This window comes from Parasteatoda tepidariorum, chromosome 7 (genome assembly GCF_982258835.1).
Source record: "Parasteatoda tepidariorum strain Cologne lab strain chromosome 7, Ptep-v5.0, whole genome shotgun sequence".
Classification (NCBI taxonomy): Eukaryota; Metazoa; Arthropoda; class Arachnida; order Araneae; family Theridiidae; genus Parasteatoda; species Parasteatoda tepidariorum.
This window is the reverse complement of record NC_141761.1, coordinates 42,016,518-42,043,038: the sequence shown is the minus strand read 5'-3', so window position 1 is coordinate 42,043,038 and position 26,521 is coordinate 42,016,518. Positions and strand designations below refer to the sequence as shown.

Here is a 26,521-nt window from a genome sequence, read left to right as displayed (position 1 = left end):
GTCAGAAATGTTGTTCTGGCTTTATGATCTCTCAATAGAGAGTATTATTATTTCATCCCTTTAAGGGATTTCTTATTTTGGATGAAGATGTGGCCACTTTCTGAATCAAATTATACTTAATAAAATCTAAATTTACATTCAAAAAAAAAAAAAATAAATAAATAAATAAAAAAATAAAGAAAAAGAAAATAAAGAAAAAGAAAAGAAGAAATAAATATTTTATGTTCGTTTAAAAAGATTAAGTTTTTGATTTATTTTTAAATCTAATTCTATTAATAAAAAATCAGCTTAAGTAATGAAAGATATTTTAAAAGATAGAAAATAAATATGTGTATGCCAATTGTGGCATCACAATAATATAGTATTTGTCAGTTAAAATAAAACTTTTTGTTTAAGTCATTTCTAACAATTCCAATTTCTCCGAGGCAATTCTAAAGTATAAATTAAGGTAGTATTGTTAAGTTGAAACACAATATTTTTAGTTTTGATGTCAACAATACAATTTAAATTTTCACAAAAACGATTGCTTCCATTGTTAAATTCAATGTCAATAATTAAAATTTTTCTGAGGCAACTCTTAACCTCTAAATATTACTTTTTTATGTACACATTTCTAAACGTCAGTATTCAACCACAAAACAACTTAAAGTCCTCAAATTTAGCATGAAGTTGTGAAATGTAATGAAAGAGGGCCATAGCAATAATAAAAGTAGAAGTAAAGTTAGTACTGTAAAATTAGAACAATATTTTTAATCAATGAGCCAAGTTCTTCAAGAAGCAGTTGTAGAAGTAGGTTGTTTATTTAAAACTTTTTATAGAATTTCTTTAAGAACACAATTGTTAATTTGGGCATTTGGCGATACAACACTTATAGAATTGAAGGATATGTTACGTCAAGCGCTCAGGTATCATAATTTTGATCTAGTTGCTAAGTTAACTTTCAAAAAATTCTATGGCTGGCAATAGCATTTTTAATTTTTAAGTTGTTTATTTTTATTTCTTTTAGAATTCGTTATTATTTTAGAGAAATGTTTTTTAACCTAACAGAATTCTTTGCCGACTGATATATGAAGAAAATAAAGTAAATATTTAAGTGTTGTGAAAAGAATCTTACTTAGCTGCACAAAGTACTTTAGCCAAAATTTGGGAGCCACGTAAGAGAATTATATATATTAGATCAGAAACACATCATTAAAAGGCAGAATGCTTTGGTGTTTTCAAAACGTAAACAAAACAAAGCAAACGTTGCCACCGGCGGAAAAGTAATACAGCCAAAATTTGGGAGCCACGTAAGAGAATTATATATAATAGATTAAATGAAATTTAAAAATATAGCTTAGATATCTGCCAAGTTTGAGCATGCTCAGTGTGCATGTACGCAACAGAGTTACAGGATAAAAAATGATCAGCAGACATTTTTTAGAACACTCATTTTTTTATTATTATTTTTTGATCTGTTGCCATTCGCAACTCTCATAAAAGTAATATGAATAGTCATGTGACATATGATGTTCCTACAATACTCCCTCACCAGTAACTAAGTTACGATGCTAGGCAAGTATGTCAAATTTGTCATATAATGATAATATAACAGCATATATACAGTTCAAAAATTATACTACATAATGACTCATCATAATACGAAAACATATATACAAGATATTAATATAACATATATACAAATTATACCATTCTAGTTTCAATGAAATAAAAAATATATATATATAAAATAAATGTATATGTATCTAATTAATACAGTTTTGTTCTAAAAAGCGAACAGGCTTTTTTATTTTTCTGCCAAATCTAGACATTTTAACATTTTGCTCGGAATTGGCTGCATTTTCTTGTAATTTATTTGATGTTAAACATTCGTTAGGTTCTGCAGCTTTTAGGTTTTCATCGTAATCTGGATTCTCATTTTCAGAATTCAGTAGATAAGCTGGTTTAAGCCTGTCTATTGAAATGCTTACGTTTTTTCCTTTATAACTAATTACAAAATACTTTTCTGACTTATCCATCACTTTATAGGGTCCTTGATAAGGAGACTCTAATGGCTTCTTGACTCTATCAATCCGCATAAAAACATGTGAACATGAACTTAAATCTTTGTGCACAAATACTTTGTTCCTTTTGAAATATTTTGACTCTAAAGGTTTTAATGTTTCCATTTGATTTTGAAGATTGCTAATAAAGTTTTCCGTGGATGTTGTCACTTTTGAGTTATCAAAAAATTCACCAGGAAGTTTAATGCATTTACCATAAACCATCTGAGATATTGAATAGTTGGTGTCATCGCGTAGAGCAGCTCTGAGACCAAGTAAGATAGTAGGAAGGGTTTCAGACCATTTAATAGAGTTGTGTGCCTTTATTGCAGTTTTCAATGTGCGATGTTGACGCTCAATTTTGCCATTGCACTGAGGATGATATGCAGTTGTTCTGTTGATTTTTACTCCATAAGTTGGTAAGAGATTTAAACGTTTCAGAATCAAACTGTGATCCTCTATCGGTAATTACTCTGTATGGCACTCCAAATCTAACTATCCAATTTTCATAGAAACATCTGGCGACTGTTTCAGCTTTGATATCAGGTATAGGAACTACTTCTATCCAGCTTGTAAAACGGTCAATACAAGTCAAACAGTATCTGTTTCCATTGGATGGGGGTAACGGTCCAATTAGGTCAATATGTATCTCGTTAAATCTTTCATCGGGTTGTTGATATTCTCCAAACTGGGATTTAGTATGTTTTGAAATTTTGTTTTTTTGGCAATCAATACAGGATTGTGCCCAAATTCGAACATCTTTTCGAATTCCAGGCCAAATAAATCTTGACACTATCTGTTTGATAGTTGATCTGATTCCTGGATGAGATAAACCATGTATCAGTTTGAAAATAATCATTCTTGAATTTTTAGGTATATATGGTCTAATTTTATTAGCAGAGATATCACACCATAGAAATTTACCAGACTGTAGTGGTTGTTGTTTAAATTTTAAGGTTGTGTCTGATTGCATTAGTTGTTTTAATTCTTCATCACTACTTTGATCATCAGCAATTTTCTCATAATCTACACTAGTTACTTCTTGAATTCGGGATAACGCGTCTGCGACGATATTATTTTTGCCAATAATGTGTTGAAGGTTAGTCGAAAACTGGGATATGTACTGGAGATGTCTATTTTGTCTTGGAGATGCTTTTTCATTTTTTTGTTTGAAGGCAAAAACCAGTGGCTTATGGTCTGGAAATATAGTAAATTCTCGACCTTCTAATAGATGTTTGAAATGCTTTACAGAAAGATATATCCCTAATAATTCTCTGTCGTAGGTACTATATGATTTCTGTGCATCATTTAATTTTTTTGAATAGAAAGCTATCGGTTTCCAAGCTCCATTTTCGTATTGTTCCAATACAGATCCGATTGCGAAATCTGAAGCATCTGAGCAAAGGCATAGAGGTAATTCAAACTTCGGATATGTTAGCAAGGCTACATTGGATAAGTCTTGTTTGCATTTTTCAAACATGTTAATAGCTTGTTCAGTCCACATTATTTTTCTTTTGTCATTTTTATGAGCTCCTTTCAAATATTCGTGGAGAATTGCTTGTGTTTTAGCAGCTTCTTTGATGTATCGTCTATAATAGTTTATTAGACCAAGAAAGGTTCTCAGTTCACGTATGGTTTCTGGCAACTTGTAATTATGGATTGCTTCTACTTTTTGGGAAAGGGGCTTGGATCCTTCCGAACTGATTTCATATCCCAAAATCTCCAATTTCTCCACAGCAATGACTGACTTGGAGATATTGATTCTGAGGCCATATTTATCTAATTTATCAAAAAGTTGTTTTAAATGAGATTGATGCTCTTCTTTGTTTCGAGATGCCACTAATATATCGTCTAGATAAGGAAAAACGAAATCAAGTCCACACAGAACTTCATTTATGAAACGTTGAAACGTTGAAGGTGCATTTCTGAGGCCGAAACTCATAACGTTGAATTCAAAGAGTCCGAAAGGGGTAATTATTGCGGTTTTTTGTTTGTCCTCTTCATTTATAGGAAGTTGATAATAAGCTTTAAATAAATCGAATTTAGAAAATACTTTGGTGTCTTTTAAAATATGATGGAAATCTTCGATTCTTGGTATTGGATATCGGTCTGGTATTGTTTGGTCGTTTAGTCTTCTATAATCTCCACATGGTCTGTAAGACCCCTCCTTCTTTTTAACCATATGTAAGGGACTTGCCCAGGGCGATTTTGAAGGTCTAATAATCCCGTTGTCTAGCATGAATTGAAATTCTTCTTTGGCTATTTTCAATTTTTTTGGATCTAATTGTCGTGCCTTAGAAAACACAGGTTTTCCCGTTGTGGCGATAAAATGTCGAATTTCATGTTTAGCATCACTAATTAATAAGTTTGGCTTAGTTAAATTTGGATATGAAGAGAATAATTCAGAAAACTTAGAATTTTTATCCATAGTGGAAATTCTTTCCGTCATGCATATTGGAGAAATTTCTCCTTTAACTATTAAATTGGTTACTCCATCAATTAATCTTTTTTCTTTAATGTCAATTAATAAATTAAACTTATTAAGGAAATCGGCCCCTATTATTCCTTTATTAATTTTGGCGATAATAAATGGGAAATTAAATGAGCGGCGAAGTCCTAAATCAACAGTTAATATTTTGATTCCATAGGTTGTAATCTCGGATCCATTTGCTGCATATAGTTTAAAATCTTCTATTGTTTTATTTCGAGTGAGAGTTGCAGGTATGAGACTAACATCAGCTCCTGAATCAATTAAAAATCGTAAACCTGACTTTTTATCCTTTACAAATAATTGGAACTGGCGGCTTTCATTAACATCAGCAACAGTTGTAGCCGCTAATCCTGTTGCATCATGGAGTTTTCCGACTTTTCTCGCCAAGCACATGGTGAATAACATTTCTCAGGTCGGCAACGATTACCAAATTTAAAATGATAGTAACAATATTTACCTTTCCTATTGAATGCTTTTATTGAATGACTGCGACTTCGAGATGTATTTCGGTAATTATTTCTAAATTTAGATCTACTACGGTCATTTATTTGCAGTGAATCAATCTTCTGTTCTAATGCTGCTATTCGTGCAATTAAAGCATCATTGTTGGTAACATTTGGTGAAACAGCACATATTTCTTCCCCAGTTTTCATTTCGTGAATTTTATCCGCCATCGTAGACAGTTTATCTAAACTTTCTTCACTGACAAGCAGAATATTTCGTATAAAATTCGGCATTTTATCAAGCCATAAAGATTTTAACACTTTTTCTGAAAAATCGTCTGCTCCTAAATTTTTCATTTTTTGCAAAAGTTGGCTTGGCTTGTAATCTCCAAGTTCTAATCCTGTAACTAAGCGCTGAATTCTCTTCTTTTCGCTTTCCTTAAACGTATTTAAAAGTCTTTCTTTCGCCAAGGTATATTTGTTAGGCTTAGTGTCTTTAATAATGTCCCAAATATTTTCTACATACTTCGGTTCCAGTTGGGATATCAAATAATTAAATTTGGTTTCTTCAGTTGTGATCTTATTTATTTGAAACTGTGCTTCTACTTGGTAAAACCAAATGTCGGGTTTCTCTCTCCAAAAAGGTGGAATTTTAATGCTTACTTTATTAGCTTCGGCGTCCATGGCGATCGTTGCTTCGATCTTTTCACTGTTTTTTGTAGCCATGTCAAAAATCCGGGTCACCAGTTGTACGCAACAGAGTTACAGGATAAAAAATGATCAGCAGACATTTTTTAGAACACTCATTTTTTTATTATTATTTTTTGATCTGTTGCCATTCGCAACTCTCATAAAAGTAATATGAATAGTCATGTGACATATGATGTTCCTACATGCATAAGAAAAGAATCAAAGATGACTCGGAATTCATTGAAAAAGTTACAAACAGATTTGGACAGCAAACAAGACGATTACAATTCTTTTTTGATTAAAAAATTTTTTAATTGTTATGTATCAATAATTACTTAATTATTTGTTTTTGAATAAAAATATTTTTAATAAGAAAAATTTATAACGAAATTGTTTTTCGGTACTTCTTTAATTGTTTAAAAAAAAGTCAGGGGGTGAAAGTGCACCCTCTTGTACCCCGCTGCCAGCGTCCTTGTGTTTATTTCTTCGTGTTATTCGAAAATTATAATATATTATTAGAATATCTATTAGTAATTTATATTTAAAAAAAAGATGTACAAAAATTTTGTTATTAGGATGAACTATTTCTCTAAGTGAGACAAAAACTGTGACGCCCGGTGGCTGAGAGATAGCGCTTCGCGCTGTCGTGCCACAGGTCCCTGGTTCGATCCTCGGGCCGGGCAATGTTGACTCAGCCTTTCATCCCTTCAGTGGGTCGATAAATGAGTACCAAGCATGCTTGGGAACTAAACACTGGGGGTTCCGCGTTCGGCTGACCACCTGACCGGAACATCTGCTCCTGCACCCCAGAGCCCAAGGTCAAGAAAACTGAGATGGGCACAGTAGGCCTTGGCCCTCTATGGGCTGTCACGCCACTGAGTTTAGTAGAGACAAAAACTGTAAGTGAGAGTGATAGAGCAATGACGGGTTAGAGTTCCGCTGACGATTGGGAGGTATTCCTGTGTAATGCTCTGCTCTTTAAGTAAAACTAACGCGAGGTAATTTCCTTATAAAACTTCTTCTCTGATAAACAATATTTCTGTGATACTTGGCTTGTTATTCTTAAAACAATGGTAGAATCTGAACTCTTGGCTATAAACTTTCTTAATCTGATGGAATTCTCTTTAAATTGAGTGAACATATGTTTTAATGTCTTCCAGATCTCCTTCGAGATTTCGAGACAGACAGGAAAAAGTGAGACTTCAAAGAGATCATGCTATTTTTTAAGTATTTAGAACATTTCTTGCCACCAGTAAAAATGTAATGGCAAGACCTTTAAAACATATTAAGACATTCCTTCCTAGAAAATTATTTTCAGATGATTTTTTTAAAAAAGTTGCTCATTTGCTTCTAAGATTTTTCAAAAAGTGTAAACTGAATCGCCTTACAAAGAGTTCCCCAACCTCCCCGACTTAAAACCGGAGGGGGCAAAGATTGACATCGGTCCATTAAAAAGCATTAATATAACGTTCCGCCGCTATCTTTTATTAAACAACGTAATCTCAGAGAGTTTTCTATGCAATAGGGGAGTTGCAAGCTGAATTGTGCCCTTTTCATCTTCATTACGTAACACTTTCTCCACCAATTCTCCCCTTCCTTCCTTATACACCGTCTAACTTAAAAGAATGAATGAATGGCGAGGGGGGTGGGGTTCACAAGCAAAAACATGCCGATCAATTTTCATTGCGAGGAAAAAACCTGGCTCTGCTATTATGCCTGAAATTTTACGCCTAGTGTAAAAAGGCGTACAGGATAAAAATAACATCAAAAAATGTAAAATAGGAAGAACGCCAGAGCTCTTTTGGGGTAATTTTTTTAAATTTTTTTTTTTATTATTTTCTTCACTACTTGTCTAGATTTAACCCTTCTTTATTTCCCCCCAGGGTACCCTTGTAAGTTTTCCAGGGGCTTTCTGGAGATAAAGTGTAACCCATAAAGATGCCAACGTTTTCAGTTTTTTTTCCCCTCACATCTTCGAAGTATTTGTGAGAAATTATTCGCTTTAGAAGACGCTAAACGAAAGATGGCAATGGTAAAAATCAGCCTCTAATGATAGTCATGTGACACTAAAATCATTCAATGACATTATTATATTAATGTATTCATATTTAGTTTTGGGGGGAAATCGCTTTGCTTAATTTTGTTTTTTTTCCTTTACATCTATTTAATAATGAATAAAATATTTGAAAGCATTTTCATTGACTTTCCAAACTTTTGGTTTTAAGTACGTGAAATTTAAAATATTTTCTGCAACTAGGTTGTGAAATGTGAGCTATTTAACGTTCAAGTTGTTTACGAGAAATAGTTGTTCCAGGTTAATGATAAATAATCGGTAACATATTCAGGAAATTTTTATTTTTTTTTCTAATTTTTTACATACCATTAATGTTATCAATCAACATTATTAAAATAAAATTTGAATGCATTTTTTTGATATTAAGAGTGATTATTTGAGGGAAATGTCAAAGGAGATAATAAAACTAAATTGCACGAAAAGTAAACAAAACAAAACGAAACTAAACAAAACGAAACAAAACGAAACGAAACGAAACGAAACAAAACAAAACAAAACGAAACAAAATGAAACAAAACGAAACGAAACGAAACGAAACGAAACAAAACAAAACAAAACAAAATAAAACAAAATAAAATAAAATAAAATAAGGGAATTACAGAGGCATCTTTACTGTCAGAAAGACAGGAAAATTACCATTTAATTTATTAAAAACTTAATACAGTGCCTAATCTAACCATATTATCGTACTTTTTTAATTTAATTAAATGATACCTTGGTTTAACTTGAATTAAACATGGTTCAATTTACACTTAATCAAAATTTCAGAACTCTTGTGTGATATCAGGATTCAAGGTAACATTATTAGGGTTCAATATTCTTATGATATAACAGAAAATGTAGTATTCATGAAACCGTATTTACTTAAGCAAAAATAATTTACCTACCTGAGAAAAGTTTTAAATATTGATATAATTTTGGTTAAAATGACTTTCGATAGTTGAAGTCATACAAAGTAGTGTATTTAAATAAATTAATAAAATAAGGCATTATTGTTATGTTTTAAATGAAACATAAAAATAGAAACATTAATATTTTAAAGAAAGTTGTAAAGTTCGATATGGTATGAGCGAAGTATGTAACAGATGAATGCATGATGAATAGTAAAATGTATTCTTAGGTAGGTATATTATTCGGTTAGGAAACTTTATAATGTTTGAAACATGGTATGCCACACTATTATTCAAACGTAGCACTGATTCATTCATATCCCGTTCAAAGAGCTCTTTCTCCGGGTAAAAAAAACCAGGTAACTGAAGCCTGTTGTGCATCATACAGTCTCTGGAAATGCTGCCCATGGAGATGTTTCTTCAGGGAACCAAACTAATAGTAATCCAAAGGGGCTAAATAAGAACTATACTCGACCCTCTACAGCCGCATAAACCCTTACAGTCGGCGAAAAAAAAATATCACTCTGAATAACTTTCGTTCTAATGATCGGATTTTCACGTACTAAGGGGCAATCATAATAGTTTCTGGGGGTGACTTCAAATATGCTAATTAATAAGTTCTAACTATTAATTAAGTTATAAAATAAGACACAAAAAAGCACTTTCTCTGAATAAATACATATTTTTTTTAAATATTTAGAATCCTGATCCTCAAAATAGGGCGCAGACAAAATTTCTAAGTGATTGAATCATAAATTTGGGGCTAATAAGTTAGATATATTTGGCGATAATCCCAAAAAACAGCCACGCTAAGTCACCGCCACAAATGAATATTTTAAGAAAACCCATAGACTAATTCAAGAGAGGGGTACTTAATTTTACTCCGTGGCTAAGCAACCAAGTTCAAACTATATAAAAAAAAATGAAATAATGCTCTGTGATTTCTCAGAGGGGTTTATTTATTAATAATTAATGGAAAATATCTCGAAGTTTGTAAGCAATAGACAATTTTTCAGCTGATTTCTGACCAAAAAGCAAAGATTTTTCTTCTTCTTTTTAATCTCCTTCGCGAAAAGAAAATTCTAATCGACTAATAAATTATTTAAGATTTTCGAAGCTTTTATCATTTGAATACATGAATTTTTTTATCAGACATTATTTGGGTTCATTATTGTATTATTGACAATATTTTGCTTCGTTTATACGAGGATTTCATACCAAAATCAAATTTGCATATCTTACTATCTATATATATAAAAGAAAGTCGTGTTAGTTACTTCACTTATAACTCAAGAACGGCTGAACCGATTTAGCTGAAAATTGGCAGGGAGGTAGTTTAGAGCCAGGAGAAGGACATAGGATACTTTTTATCCCGTGCGATAAACCGTTCCAGCGATATCAGTGAAAGTCGAAATGGAATTTTCTGATTGGTTAAAAGCTAGCCATTGTTTTAAATTTTGCTATAAACGATTCAATTTTCAAATATCTTGAAGATAACAACAGTGATATTTTCTATCTTATAACTCTATTCATTTAGAAAAGTAAATTTAAGTAAATTGCATATACTTTAATTTTTAATTCGCGCTTTTCTTTATGTCAGGTGAGCACACGCAAGTAAAATCAACGAGAATAGATTTCTTAATTGTTGGTCGTATCACGGATTCAGTACTGTGAAAACTGTTTAATAAATATAAAGATAAAAGCAAATTTCATTCAAATTGCACGTTTTCAGAAATATTTATATTTAGTACGTAATTTTAGGTTAGCAAAATTAAATATACTTTTCGAAGATTTCAGTGCTGTGACAGTTGTCATTTGAAAACTATTAGTTTGTTTGTTTATTTATGCAAAGTTTTCGAATTCATCCATTTTATTTCTTTCATTTATAAAATTGATTTTTGTTTTAAATCTTATAATTTTCATATTTCTTATTCATCTCATTTTTATTGCTCTTTTTATTATTTAAAATATGTATGTGATATTTCGATTTAGCAAATTTGCGACCACTGCCAACTTTTACATTTCTTTTTCGTTGTCAGAAAGAATATTTGCAAAAATATGCCGCCTAAGCAAATCGCTCTTAGTCGGTCGACATCTCAAGCGCGCAAAAAGAGAACTACCCGTGTTTCAGAAACATCGGAGCAACGGGAAAAAGACTTGAAACTAATCGAGAACAGAATGCTTTTGCCCGTTCCTTAGAAACGTCTGAGCAACAGGAAAGAAGACTGTCAACAAATCAACTACGAACTACACAAGCCCGTTCGTCGGAAACATCAGAGCAACGGGAAGCAAGAATGAAAACCGACCGAGAACGCATTTCGCTATTCAGACGCTGCCAATACTCTGATTTGAATTTCAGTGCATTTCACTATGATCCGACAACAAACTATAGTCTTCCCCCAAGTGTCATCATCGGAGAAATATATCAATTATGTATGTTTTGTAATGCTCTCAAATTTAAAAATGAAACAGCTGAAATTTGCTGTTCTAGAAGCATACAGAAACTACAAGATTTTACGTCGCCTGCCGAGACATTATCAACCTTCGTATCAGGTCAAACAAACCAATCGAAACATTTTTTGGCGCATATACGCCGGTACAATTCGTGTTTCTAAATGACTTTATTCGGTGCTACACGTATCCTGAACGAGAATTACATCCCAACATTCAAAGTGCAAGGCCAAATTTATCATCGTGCAAGGATCACTTCTTTCAATGCCTAACGCAGATCATAAATTTCTACAAATTTATTTCATGGATAACACAAATGATCAAGTCAATCAACGTTGTCAGGTAAACAATGGCACTAAACGAAAAATTGTTACCGTATTACAAAAATTTTTCGATCAACATAATCAGTTAATTAGGCTGTTCACAATTGCCCTAGACTAAATGTCATCCGATATTTACAAAGTTGTTATTAGAGCTGAAAAAACACCTGTAGGCCACCACAAAGAAAAATACAATGCGCCAACATTGGATGAAGTGGCTATTGTTATAGTTGGCGAAGAATTTACCTCCCGCGATACAGTTCTTCATCGCAGAAATCGTGACGTTCAAAGAGTTCTCAGAAACGTATCGATCATATGATGCATTGCAATATCCTATTTTATTTTGGTGAGGAGAGGAGGGATATTATTTTAACATAAAATTAAGAAGTCCTCAAACAGGCGAGAAAACCAATAAGAAAGCAAGTGCAATAAGTTTTTATGCATATAGATTAATGATTGCCAAAACGCTGATAATCATACTTTAAAATGTCGACAATTAGTTCATCAATACATTGTCGATATGTATGCGAAAATTGAAACTGAACGCCTACTGTATATTAAATTAAATCAAACCAAATTACGTTCAGAAGAATGCATTCATTTTTCTGCTGTTGATGTGAGGAAAAATATTGAACAATATTGCTCACAAGATATCGTTACATAACTCACTCGGAACAAAATATTACTCACAAGATATCGTTACATAACTCACTGGGAACAAAATATTACTCACAAGATATCGTTACATAACTCACTCGGAACAAAATATTGCTCACAAGATATCGTTACATAACTCACTCGGAACAAAATATTGCTCAAAAAATATCGTTACATAACTCACTCGAACAAAATATTGCTCACAAGATATCGTTACATAACTAACTCGGAACAAAATATTGCTCACAAGATATCGTTACATAACTCACTCGGAACAAAATATTGCTCACAAGATATCGTTACATAACTCACGCGGAACAAAATATACCTATAAATATTTTTAATATTTCAAACACGCCTCGTAGTTCCTATTAAATTCACAAAAAGGATTTCGTGCTGTTATTTCAGAAATATATTTTGGTTAGATATGAAACATTTCTAGGATGTTGTCTTTGAAATATTTAAATTGATATTGAAATATTTAAAGAGTAACGACAATTTTAAAAATAGCCACCAGCCTTATTTCGAATTCTCACATTTATTAACGGGACAGTATATATATATAGTTTTCTTTCGAATGTAGCTATCATTATTTTTAGAAATTATTTAAATGGCGGCATTTCTCTAAATCCTACACTGTTTTGAATAATTTATTAATAATTTAAAACTGATATCAGTTATTTAAACATAAATGAGTGCCATTAAAAATTCATGGCGAACTTTCGATTTTTATTTTATCAATTTCTACTGGTGAAGAAGAAAGGCTTGAACTTACTTTGACTGTAAATTGAAACAATAGCATTAAAAAACTCGGGAATGTCTAAACTAGACAGCATTTTTCACCGGATCAAGGTATAATTATTATTTCAACAACATTCATTGACGTTCACTTAATCAGTTTGATATTGAACCATTACTTACGACACCGATTCCAGCAAGGCTAAAACAAGGAAACAATTTGTCAAGATGGAAGAATTATTCAAATGAGAGGAAATCATTTGAACCGGAATAAAATTCAATGCATATCACAATGTGTTTAATTTACGGTATGTTTAAATTCTTATTCAAATGGGTTGGCTCAATTATTTACAAATAATTTTAAACATTTTCATAATTTTCTTCTTGTAAAAATATTTTTCCTTGAGAAGGATTTTTATAAAGAGCAGTGCAATTAAAATGCAAAACTAATGTGATAAAAAGTAAAACTTATTATCTCTATCTTATTTCGTACTGAGGAAAAAAGTATGGTGAAAGCTACTTCAATATGGCCAAACTTATCTTCGTATCAGGTCAAACAAACCAATCGAAACATTTTTTGGCGCATATACGCCGGTACAATTCGTGTTTCTAAATGACTTTATTCGGTGCTACACGTATCCTGAACGAGAATTACATCCCAACATTCAAAGTGCAAGGCCAAATTTATCATCGTGCAAGGATCACTTCTTTCAATGCCTAACGCAGATCATAAATTTCTACAAATTTATTTCATGGATAACACAAATGATCAAGTCAATCAACGTTGTCAGGTAAACAATGGCACTAAACGAAAAATTGTTACCGTATTACAAAAATTTTTCGATCAACATAATCAGTTAATTAGGCTGTTCACAATTGCCCTAGACTAAATGTCATCCGATATTTACAAAGTTGTTATTAGAGCTGAAAAAACACCTGTAGGCCACCACAAAGAAAAATACAATGCGCCAACATTGGATGAAGTGGCTATTGTTATAGTTGGCGAAGAATTTACCTCCCGCGATACAGTTCTTCATCGCAGAAATCGTGACGTTCAAAGAGTTCTCAGAAACGTATCGATCATATGATGCATTGCAATATCCTATTTTATTTTGGTGAGGAGAGGAGGGATATTATTTTAACATAAAATTAAGAAGTCCTCAAACAGGCGAGAAAACCAATAAGAAAGCAAGTGCAATAAGTTTTTATGCATATAGATTAATGATTGCCAAAACGCTGATAATCATACTTTAAAATGTCGACAATTAGTTCATCAATACATTGTCGATATGTATGCGAAAATTGAAACTGAACGCCTACTGTATATTAAATTAAATCAAACCAAATTACGTTCAGAAGAATGCATTCATTTACGGGATGCAATAATTAATGATGGTAACGTTAATCCTAATGATGTGGGGAAAATGATTATATTGCCAACTACATTTGCAGGGAGAAAAACTTGGACTCCCTGCAAATGTAGTATTCATACATGTCTGAGTATTCATACATGTGCCTTGGACTCCAAGGCACATGTATGAATACTCACAGGATGCAATGACATATGTTCTCGCATATGGGCTCCTAGATTTATTTATTACATTTACGTGCAATTCTGCTTGGGTTGAAATTAGAGATATTTTGTTACCAGGACAATCATCATCGGATCGTCATGATATTACAGCACGTGTGTTCAAACAAAAATGATAATCTTTACTTGATTTCATTGTGAAGCGTCATGTTTTTAGAGAGACACGGTGTTGGGTGTACTCTATTGAATGGCAAAAACGAGGATTGCCTCAGGCACACATTCTAATTTGGCTTATTGAAAAAAAACCACCTTCTAAAACTGATCAGATATCAGCAGAAATTCTTGATGTCACCATAGATCCAGTCTTATTTCAGATCATTGTCCAAAATATGTTTCATGCTCCGTGTGCATCACCATACATGTCTGTTTGAAAATGCACTAATGATATCCTAGAGAATTAACTGCTTTTTTTCACCATTAAATAAAATTTGCATTTCAAATCATAATCGCAAATGTCATTTACACACTTAAATACAAAATTCAAATTCAAATTGAAAGCGTTGCAACGCACGCAGGGTACAGCTAGTAACTATATAAACGATTTTAGGAATAATCATTTTTACAGCTTTGATTAAGTCTTCTAGTCAAGAAAGCTTAAAGAAACAAAAAAGGTGCCTGAAAAAATGAAGATTGTAGAGTAATTCCAATGCACATTCACTGTGTTATATATAATTTATGATATTTCTTTTTTCTATAACTGAAGAAATTACTGAATGTTAAGTGGCATTTTAAGAACAGTGAAATATGTTATGTTTAAGAATAACATATTGAAATAATATGTTGCATATTGTTATGATTCATTGTTTAAATAATCGCTTCATTCTGCTAGATATTTAGGTTGCATGGTTTTCATTGGATAAAGATGATTTTCAAATAGTATCCTAATGTTTCGATACATTCTGAAATTTATTTTCGCTAATTCACCATAAAATATCACAGAACAAACAATACACGATAAGCTACATTTATCACCAAATACCGCTACTATGATTTCTTTGTTTATATATATATATATATATATATATATATATATATATATATATATATATATATATATATATATATATATATATATATATATATATATATATATATATATATATATATATATATATATATATATATATATATATATATATATATATATATATATATATATATATATATATATCTGATGCGATACTCGCCTTTTAAACAGAGTTTGTAAATTCCTTAAGATACTGAAATGACAGTACAAAAATTTAAAGATAAAGTATTCAATTTCATTAGCTAAAAATATCTGGTCACAAAATTTTAATTTTAAAGTTAAAGATAACTTCATAGTTACGATATTAATGCTACGACTGTCTGACTTCTTTAAAGTCCACATGAATCCTGTTAAAATATTGAAATGCACATGTTTACGCTTACGAGCATAAAATCCTTACCAAAATAATGATAAAGACCCAAATGTAAAACAGTATAACTGATGATAAAAACTTCTTTGGTTTCAAAAAAATATGAAAAGAGAAATGAAATTAGACATGTTTCGAGCGTTCAAATATTAGCACGCATTCTCAAGACTCATCAGGCGTGAATGACTAGTGACGTTAATCATTGGACGCTCCAAACATATTATATGTCATGAAACTATTATTTTTAAATCAATGAAATTTTTAACTTTTCGATTCATTTTCTTGGGATTATTTACTTAGTAACACAGTGTATTAAATTACTTCATGCGATATTAAAATAAGCTTTACGTAAGATAAAGGCATAGGTTCTTAGATTGAAAAAATAATAACCAGTCACCACTTTCTAAAAAAATTAATTAAAAAATCAATTCAGTACATTTGTTTACTGCTAGCATTAATAAAATTTTTTAAGGACACAAAAATATTCCATTTACAATTGAAATTTTAAAAGTCGAATATGAAAATGGAATATCCCCTAGTACGTGGAATCAAAATTAAATAATTACAAGGACAGCTATTCAAACAAGTTAGCATTTCCGTCCTACCCGAAGTTGTTTGAAAGTGTATTTTTTATTTATCGATTCAAAAGTAGCATGACATTTTTCTTCAAAGTATTAATAACAAGAAAACTAATTCATCGGTTCATAAATAGTATTCCATCGACCCCCTATGGTCCACTTAGCAAGTACGGGAATGATTGAAACATTTTGGACTTCAACTAAAATTAAATCCCTCTAATATTAAATTCTTTTCTTCTCAACATACTTATATAAACGTATGACATCCCTTATGCATTAAAATAGCTCTCATACATACTGCTACATCATATCATACACAGACAGCTGTCATGCATGAGGTTATAACATGCTAAATAAAAACAGCCATCATTTATGCTATCATTCTATACATATACGAATAGCTCTCATGCGTGATGTCTTGCTATATATATATAAACTCGTACTTGCTTTCATACCAAACCATGCATAAACAGCTGTGTTTCCACAAATTAAAAACTTTCATATCGTATATCAACAACTCTCATTCATGCTATCAAACACCGTGTATAAACCATGTATAAACATATGTCCTATAATGTCCTATAATGGGTGGTCGGAGAGGATTTTTAAGAACACAGTGACAGCCTAATAAAGGAAGATGGCTAAAAAAGAGTGCCACTGTTCATATAAAGATAGACTGAAAAACATGTTTATACATGTTTTTAAAAATCCTCTCCGACCACCCGTTATAGGACATCTTAGGGCATATGTTTATATATGGTTTATACCATGTATAAAGATATGTCCTAAGATGTCCTATAATACTAAGCTGTTCTTTATCAGTAACAAGATGTCTAATTAAATTGTTACTAATTTTCAGTGATATGTTTTGAAATGAGTGGAAAACGTAATATGAAGCAATTGAAATGCTATATATTACATTGATTGTTATGAAAAGAGCTTGCATACATTTAAAAACACTCCAACAAAAGAAATTGATGAAAATTCTTTAAATAAAACATTTAAGTATTGTGTATTCTTTTTCTTTACACAAATATATTAAGTTGCGAATTAAATCTCTATGGAGTAGAAAATTGAGGAGGAAGATATTCATCAAATGGAGCTTTATTAAAATTTTCTACAATATTTTAAACTTTTATTCTGAAAATTATTTTTTATTTTTGTTACATAAATGGTTTATTTTCGTTATAATTTTTTATTTAACTTAATTTGTTGCAAGTGTGATAAAGATTGAATTCGTAGATGTATTTTTCAATCATTTTGTAAAGTCGTAAGGCTCTAAAATTTTATACAATGCTGAGATTTGATTAGAAAATAACAATTGATAAGAAAACAAATACCATAGTTTCTCTATATCATTTACTTTAGTTTATCTAAGAATTCTTTATATTTGTTTTTAGGTTTAAGAACCCTAAAACGAATATAAGAAATACTTTCAAAATTACTGACTGAAAATAACTTATAATCAGTCGAAACGGTAGTTTCGCCTCTAATCTCAGAATTCAGAAACTGCAAGATGCATAAATTCAATACGATACATACATTCAACATGAATTCCGATGCAAAAGTCGAAATTGGTTTTAGCTCCCATCTAGGGAACTAAACTTTCAAGAATATTAAAAAAAATATTCCATGGAAGAATTTATGCTGTATCTTTAAACGAAAAAAAAAAAAAACGTTTTTCAAGGATTAAAAGCATAAGAGAAACAATTATTGAAATTCTCGATAACGAAACTGACAGTAGAGTTTAAATTTGTTTCATATGTAAATTTTGAGCAGACTATCAGATCAAACTGAGCAAGCAGATTAGACTATCTGATTCGAAATATTCCAACTAAAAATGTAACGTTTTAAACTACTATACATCACCGCTCCATTTTTAAATTGCTTAAAATAAATTCTAATTCGTTTTAACTTGTTGATAAAAAGAGGAGATTAACTGCCTTTTGGCGTCTCAGTCACTATTAACCGACATGTTAGTCTTAGAAAAGGACAGCAACAATGCAAAAGCTTAAGATAGATTATTCTTCTTGGTTTGAATTAGCTCAGAGGGAATAAAAATCACAGTAATTAAATTCTTGGATCGACAGAATCAAAGCTGAATATTTTTTTGATTGTAAAAATGTATTATTGAGACATTTTATTAAATTACAATCCATTTAATTCTTCTTCTACTTCAAGTTTTCTTCTCCAAGTTTTGAACTATATAAAACTGTAAACAATTTCTAAAAATAAACGCTTTTTCTTTTTGTACCAGATGCTTGATTGAGATGAATATATATATAAAAATCAATATAATTATTGCGCCAATCGGCCTGTGTAGGGGTGCCTTGCACCAAGAAGGTTCTGAATTTGAATCCTGGGCAAGGCATGGATTTTCTTTCATTCTCTGCACTATCTGTCCTTACTCTAGGAGTAACTTTGACCCACATAATATGGTGCCCTTGGAAAAGTGTTCAACTAATTGTCCTTCAGATGCCTGTGTGGCAAAAAATATCTTTATTACGTGGTAGCTTTTAAGGATGCTTAGTCTTAAGAGAAAAATATGTTTAAAATTAGTTAGAGGGCTCCAACCCCTGCTCGCTAACGCTCACCAACACTCAACAATTGTTACACAAATATAATTTGCTTGTTTTGCATTAAATTATTGTTTCGTAACTTCACCCGAAATTTTTTGCAGTGTTGACATAAAGCAATGTTTACTTCGAAAGTTGAAGCTAATCAATTATATACATTTTTGCTAAAAAGAATTGTGTTTTCTTACGCTTAGAAGATTCTTCCTATTTCATTCTTTTAGAAAGTTTGAATTATTCCAAAAATTTTAGCATCATTAAATTAATGCGGGAAGTATTCATCGATAATATTCAGCAAATAACATTAAAAATTTAAATAAGTTTCCGAATCACTTAGAAATTGATTAACTGAAACGATATTGGTACTAAACCATTCACATTTTTTTAATAAAGCAGTTAATTTAAGAAAAGAAAATTCAAAATATTCCAAAATTTTAATATTGATAAATTATTGATACAAGTCCAAACATTTCCCTTAGGATTCCATTATTGGTGAACATAAATAATCCAGATTAAGGAACTAAGCCTCCTGTTCGCCACCATTCACCAACCCCGATGATTGCTTCGGAATAATTTTTGTTTCTCCACTTTAAGAAATTCCGCATAAAATTACCATAAAATGCACTATGTGAAGCATGCATAAAATCCACTTTACCGCAAAATCCGTTTTTACCATAGAATTTAATACCTTATTCAATTCATTGCTTTATTCTTCATTGTTTCTGTAGGAATTACGCTACATTAGATTGTTTGTTCCGTAAAATTTTATTGTAAAAATTACCGGATCACAGTATGTCAGTACTTTTCATCATAATTTTATCCGGAATTCTTCGCAATGTTTGCATAAAACTGTTTTTGTTGCATAAAACTGTTGTAACAATGTTTACATAAAACTGTTCTAAATTTATATAATGTACAAAAAAGAAACGTGTTTGTTTACTCTTCCCACAAGCAAATATTCCCCTTTCAAATTTTCTTCAACAAATATTCCTATATGATCCAGTAGTGAACACAAATAATTTTTCTCAGTAATCATTCTATAAAAATAACGTTTAAATTAAAGGTTAACGGTTACAACAAATTTGTTGAGTTCACAACCGTTATTTAATATTTTCACAGAAATTTCGAATTGCGCTTTTAATTCATCATAGTTTCATGGATTTGAGTTTACGCCTATTTCACTGTAAAACCGTGTGGTTTTTAATCCATTATCATTATAGACTTCTACATGGTTTTCTGAAATCCTGATATTTTCCATAGAATATTCTTACGGCAGGGGAATTTAGAATTCTGCCACTGAATAATAACTTTTTGACGCACGAGTTAAATTTGTACCGATTTCGTTACGCATTCACATGGCTTTTCGAGCACCATTTTCGGTGGTTACACCTATGTATTTTACATAAAATTGGATAGCCCTTCATATCCAATAACGCTTATATGTAATCCCCTTTCGATTTTCGACTACGTTCATTCGATTTTGTACCGATTTCTTCATAAATCCTAGTGGTTTGTAGCCATTACTGTTACAGATTTTTACACGGTTCTTTGAAATCCCGATACATTTTAAGCGATATTATTATGCGAGTAATAACCTCTTGATTTTTGATCATGTTAGCTCTCACTGATTAATTCGTAAATAAATACAGGTTTTTATCGGAATTCCGCAGTTCTTGTAATGATTCACTATATGATTTTTTAACGTTACTTGTAACGCGATATCTTGATATTATTACAAAAATGCAACACTGTGAAAGTAAGAAAAAATTGAATTTTCTCTCCGATTATTGTTGATCGAGAACGGGAAAAAATATCGTTCGAGCTCAATTCTTAAGCCGCTTTTTTAATGTAGATATTACATTTAAAAAAAATCTGAGATCGCAATTAGAAAGCTATAAATATAGTCGCCACACGAAACTTATTGGTCGCCACTAGGAGACTATTTTTTAACGAGGCTTGCAGATGAGAAATATTTTTTTCTTCTAATTTCTTGAATATATGTTTCTGATTTAATTAAAGATTACTGGGTTTTAACTTTTTTTTCCTTCTTTTTAAAGAGAAAAAGAAAGAAGACATATTTAAAAAGAGGAAGATATTTTTAGAATCTTTTTTAATTATATTTATTTGAAAGAAATCCCCGAAATATTTTAAGACTGAGTCATAATATTTTCAGTTACATTAAAATATTATAATAAAAGCGTAATAATTATAAAATTTTTAATAATTAACATAACTGCTTAAATTTTAAAACGAACTTATATTCCTGTAAATAATATTTATTATTGGGTTGTAAATTTACATGCGCTTTCCTGCTGGCCGCATTTCTTTCCAATAAATATACGATTCCTACAATTTTATTGAGATGAAAATTTAAAGCAAAGTAATTATAGTTTTTATAATTGTCTGTAAATAAAACTGGAGCTACATATATTTATTGCTGTACGTGATAAGTAATATAGTATAAGTAATGTAATAATAATAAATAAAAGCGATCAATTAACATTATATGAACTGTAATTTGACGAATTTGCTTTCCTTTTTTCCCCACTTAGTCGCATACTTCGCATCACATGCTAGTTGACCATTACTGATATTAAACTTTTAAATCTATTAGATAGTCAGAAAAAAATGCTATAGTTTAAATTTAATAGTTAACCTTTTTTTAATGAAATAACAGTCTGTTTAAAATTTTACTAACAAATATGAGGATGACAAATCAAACTAATAAAAATATATGAAATTGATGCAAATATAGCTTTTTATTTTTAAAATAAATAGCTTTTAATAGCTTTTTATTTATAAATTTACGTAACGATTCTTTAATAAGTTAATTTAATTACTAAATTACACATTACAATCCCGCGTTTTATTCTGTATTTTATTCTTTAATAAAAATTTAAGTTACTTTTTAAAAGACAAAATAAAAACAGCTTTTTTGCTGCAAAATAGAGTACATAAAATAGCATGCCTAAAATTGAAATAAAATTTCTAAAATTCTTTTTTGATAAAGTATATTCATTGAGATAAATTTAAATAATTATGTGATTAAACATTGCAAATGTTACTAAAGCAACTTGAGAAATTTTTTCAAATTGAAATAATAAAATTTCAGAAGTTAAAAAGTAAAATGTATCTTTTTAATTAGTAATGCTACAAAAAAGAACTACCTATTATTTTTTAAAATTGCTGAAAGATTCTAAATATTATGATGTTATTCATTTATTTATATTTTAAGTAAATATATGTGCTTTTTTTGTTTATTTCGCGTTATGCATGTTTTTTTTTATTGTATTTACTTATGTCCTTACATATTTTTTGTATTTTTATTAAAATCATCTATGCTTCTAATGCATTTCGCTTACGCAATATTATTATTCCATTCCATTCTGTGACATATTTATAAATGTGATTTTAATTGATACTTTTTTTCTGAAAAAACAAATATAATATTTAATATCTAAAATTTTTTCTTACCTTTGGTTGCTATAATAAAAACAATAATTAAGAGAGTGAACATGGTTGAGATGTATCCATTCACTTGTTCAACTTACTTCAAACGCGAAAACATTGATACTGATTTTCAAATGTGGCATGCAATAACCGCCAGCATTGATTATTTTTCACAGCGCCATCTGTTAGCGAACGTGAAACCTAGCACAAACGGAATATTTGAAACAAGTCAAAATGCACTTGTTGCGCTGGAGGTATAAATAAAAAAACAGTTCGTATGCTAGAGAATAATTTGATTCTTAAATTCAAAAAAGTTGAGTTAGGAAATTCGAAACCTCACTCAATCTTGTGAAACGGAAATACTCGAATTTGTTAATGTTATTAAAACATTCCAGAAAATAAATATGGTTATAAAAAGAAAACTTCCTAATTTTTTAATAAAAAATAATACTCTTGAATATAAAATAATATATTTTGAAATTATTACCAATAAAAAATTTTATTTTGAAAAATAATAATTTTTCAATAAAAAATAATCATAGGTGCCCCTTTTGATTAATGAATTTACTTTAGTAGCTACTGTTTTAGATTTGAAAATCGCATTAATTTTGAGAACTATTTTCTTTTCCTTTTATTATTTCATCGAGCTAAGGCTTTATAATTGATATTTAATATAAAATCCTTAAATTTATTTTTAAAAAAATTATTCACTGATGAAACTGACAGAAAACGTATTTTTAAAAAGAAATCTATATTAGAAAACTTTTAAAATGTTAATATATTTAGTCTTTAAATTTATTTTTAAAAAAATTATTCAGAAAGAAAGCTGAAAGAAAATTTATTTTTATAAAGAAACCTATATTAGAAAACTTTTAAAATGGCAAGTTAAAATTTTATTAAATGCGAAAGTTATTAACAAAGTTAGATTGGTAAACACCTTATTGAATATTAAAGGGCTCCCTTTGCTAAAGTTTGCCACTGATATATCATTTCTGCTAAAAATTTTTTCTACAATTTCTAATTTCATAACAAAAGCATATTTAAACAGCAAAAATTAATTTTTAAAAAAAATATAATATACTATAGTTAAAAATACTGTGAAGTGAAAGTGAATAAGTGAATTTTTCTTTGCAGTATGTTTTACGAAATGTTGTTTCGATTATAGATGATTCAGAAAATTTGAAAACTTTAAAATGTGATTTCAGGTCATTAAAAGCTTATAATTTTCAAATAGTTTGTTTTAAATATCAAATATCTGCAGAGCAGTCAGTAGAAAAAATTTAAAATGAAACAGAAAATTTTGGGTAGAAAAATCAACTGTCTGTCACAGGAATTTGCTTTTAAAATATTTTTCTTTAACAGTTTTGCTTTTATTAACTTTTGGAATTTGACAGTCTTATAGAAGACATCTTGCACTTTAAACAATTATATCCTCTTGTAGGCTTTCAAACAGTCGAGTTCCGAAATAGGAAATTTATCTTAAATATTATTTTAGGCGATTGCTATGAGTGAAGGATTTTATTTCATTTTATAACCGTCGTTGAACAACCGACCCATTTGCCACTGGGTACAAACTTTAGCCGAATAATTTGTCAATGTTTAATCTGTCAATCGCACGATCGACTGAATGAATCTTCGAATTCCAGCGTTGACACCTCAATATTTCCTCTTCTCCTGCAACATGGGTGTAGCGTCCTACACTCGTTAGTTTGCAACACTGCACTGAACTATAGGAATAACAAAATCTCATCCACACATAGTTGGCAGTACCATAGAGTGGCTTAACACAAAATATTCACTATACCCCACATGTTACGATAGACGTCATCATTAGATTAACTATTTAAACCACACTCCACTGTTTACTTGTCAGAAAACGACTCAACCACAACTAATTGAAATATCCATTAGCAAACAAGAACTCCAATGTTCAATTAAATTTCATTTTTACGGTTTTGAAAGCATGCTATATGTAAATGGTTAAAAAACCGTACAGGTTTGCATTCACGTTTTTTTTTAACCAAAGTAGTTAAATACGGTTTTAAACCTGTAAAGGTAAACAATTGTTCCTTACCGTGAACTTACCGATTAACTGGATAACTGGATAACAGCTGGCTATTTTACCGTAATTTTAGAATGTAAATTATGACAGTGAGTATAATCAATAATATCAGGTTACTATACAGGACACTAAGTAATTAATTAATTTTTCCATTTATTTAAAATATTTTTAAAACAGTTTCTTTTCTTGAATTCAAAAAATGTTTTGCTCAAAAAAATAGGTTAAGTAATTCCTAAGAAATGATAACTCAATTTTGTTTTTCCTTTCTTTGCGGAACCGTTCCAGCCATTGTCATTTGTCTATAGTTAAGTATACGTCCTTATATCTTTCGTATGATATTCTTCCGCTTAACTCTTCAAATAGTAAAGAACTTATGACTTGTGTAGTATATTGCTGATAACTTATATTATTGTATTGTCATTAAATTCAACATTTAAAAGAGACAGTTACGTTGTATCTTCAATCAAAATAGTTCCAGTTCCTAATTTTAAAAGAATTTCCATTGCTTTTTACTAATTTTATGTGTTATCAACCTCATTATTTGCTGAAACTTAAACTAATGTTATCAAATTATGTTTTTGAAATGTAGTGTAATAGGAAATTTGTATAATATATCAAAGTTTTCAAAAACGCTATTTCCAAATTATTTTTATTGAAAATTATTGTGCACTTATATATTTAGTATCGATATTTATTTATATATTTTTTTCCCGCAGCGAAAAATCCCAACGAAATCCTCCCCCTCTATCAGGGTCCCGCAGTGGACTGATCGTTAAGACGCGGTTCCCAGCAGATCACCGAAGTCAAGCATCACTGGCAACGGTCAGTGTGCGGGTGGGTGACCACTTGGATCAGTCTGCGCAGGGACCGAGAGTGTGCGGTATTGGTCCTCGTTAAACTGTGCTACCGTAAAGTGCTCGACTTCACGCGCAGGTCGTCGGGTTACCGAAGCGGGGGTGCCATCCCCTCCGCAGAGGATCAAAATTGTGATGGCATGTCTTCGGATCATCCTCCGGGATGTTTCCCAGACCATCGCCAATAGCCCATTGTGCAGCTCTAGTGCGACGTAACTTAACAACCAACCAACCCCCTTTATCAGGAAACTATCCACACCCTTTGGAAACATTTTGCCATTCTGGCGACTGATGCCTCGAAATCCAATTAGAGCATACGTATTACGGCTATGAATTCAAGGAAAAATATGTGTTATATCTCTCAAATCAATCCCCCCATTAATTTAGTTTTCCCCTGAGAAGTTTCAGCTATTTATTTATCTTTTACAAAATTCACCACCGAGGATCTCGATTACGTTATTTTATCAGACAGTAAATCGTCAATCACTGTCCTCATCTTGGCTACCTATAAATCCCCTCATAGCATCCTCTACTGAGAACAGAAGATTGTTTCAACAAATGCAACCGTAAAATCTCTAGAGTTCGCCTGGATACCAGCACACGTTGGCACCCCCTCCTCCAACGAAACTGTGGATAGACTGGCTAAACAAGCCACCAATACACCTCGAGCCGTTCCCTTTATCTCTCCCGAAGACTTGTCATATTCATGATGTTTAGACTTATACCGACGCCCGGTGGATTAGTGGTAGCGCTTTACGCTCCAGTGCCACAGGTCCTGGGTTCGATCCTCGGCCCGACCAAGGTTGACTCAGCCTTTGATCCCTTCAGTGGGCCGATAAGTGAGTACCAAGTATGGTTAGGAACTAAACACTGGGGGTTTCGCGTTCGGCTGAGCACCTAACTGGAACATCTGCTCCTATACCCCAGAGCCCAAGGTCAAGAAAACTAAGAAGGGCAAAGTAGGCCTTGCACTCTATAGGCTGTTGTGTCACTGAGTTTAGTTTTAGTTTCTGACTTAAACCACGAACTCGATAACCTCTGGATCAACTCGAAATACCACAAATGGTATGGAAGAAAACTTAGGTCACCAAGTCAATAAAATTTCCTCCAATCAACTCCCAAATGGAAAATACGACATTTTAATCTCGCGTCCGTTTTCGAAGTAACACAATTCAATTAAATGCAGTTTGGAACAAGATTGGACTCGTAGACTCACCTTTGTG

General features: G+C 31.1%; 1 protein-coding gene across 2 annotated transcripts in view; it reads right to left on the bottom strand.

Annotated features, from left to right (window-relative positions):
* Positions 1–26,521, bottom strand: part of LOC122270638 (synaptogenesis protein syg-2) — a 119,124-nt gene that overhangs the window by 58,934 nt on the left and 33,669 nt on the right. The window contains exon 1 of one of the 2 annotated variants that reach the window (XM_087167738.1): positions 22,407–22,507. The exons of the other annotated variant lie outside the window; for it this stretch is intronic. Coding sequence (XP_087023864.1) covers positions 22,407–22,449 — 43 coding nt within the window. The 5' untranslated portion in view covers positions 22,450–22,507. Of the gene's footprint in view, positions 1–22,406; positions 22,508–26,521 lie in introns of those variants that run through there. 2 annotated transcript variants of the gene reach the window in all.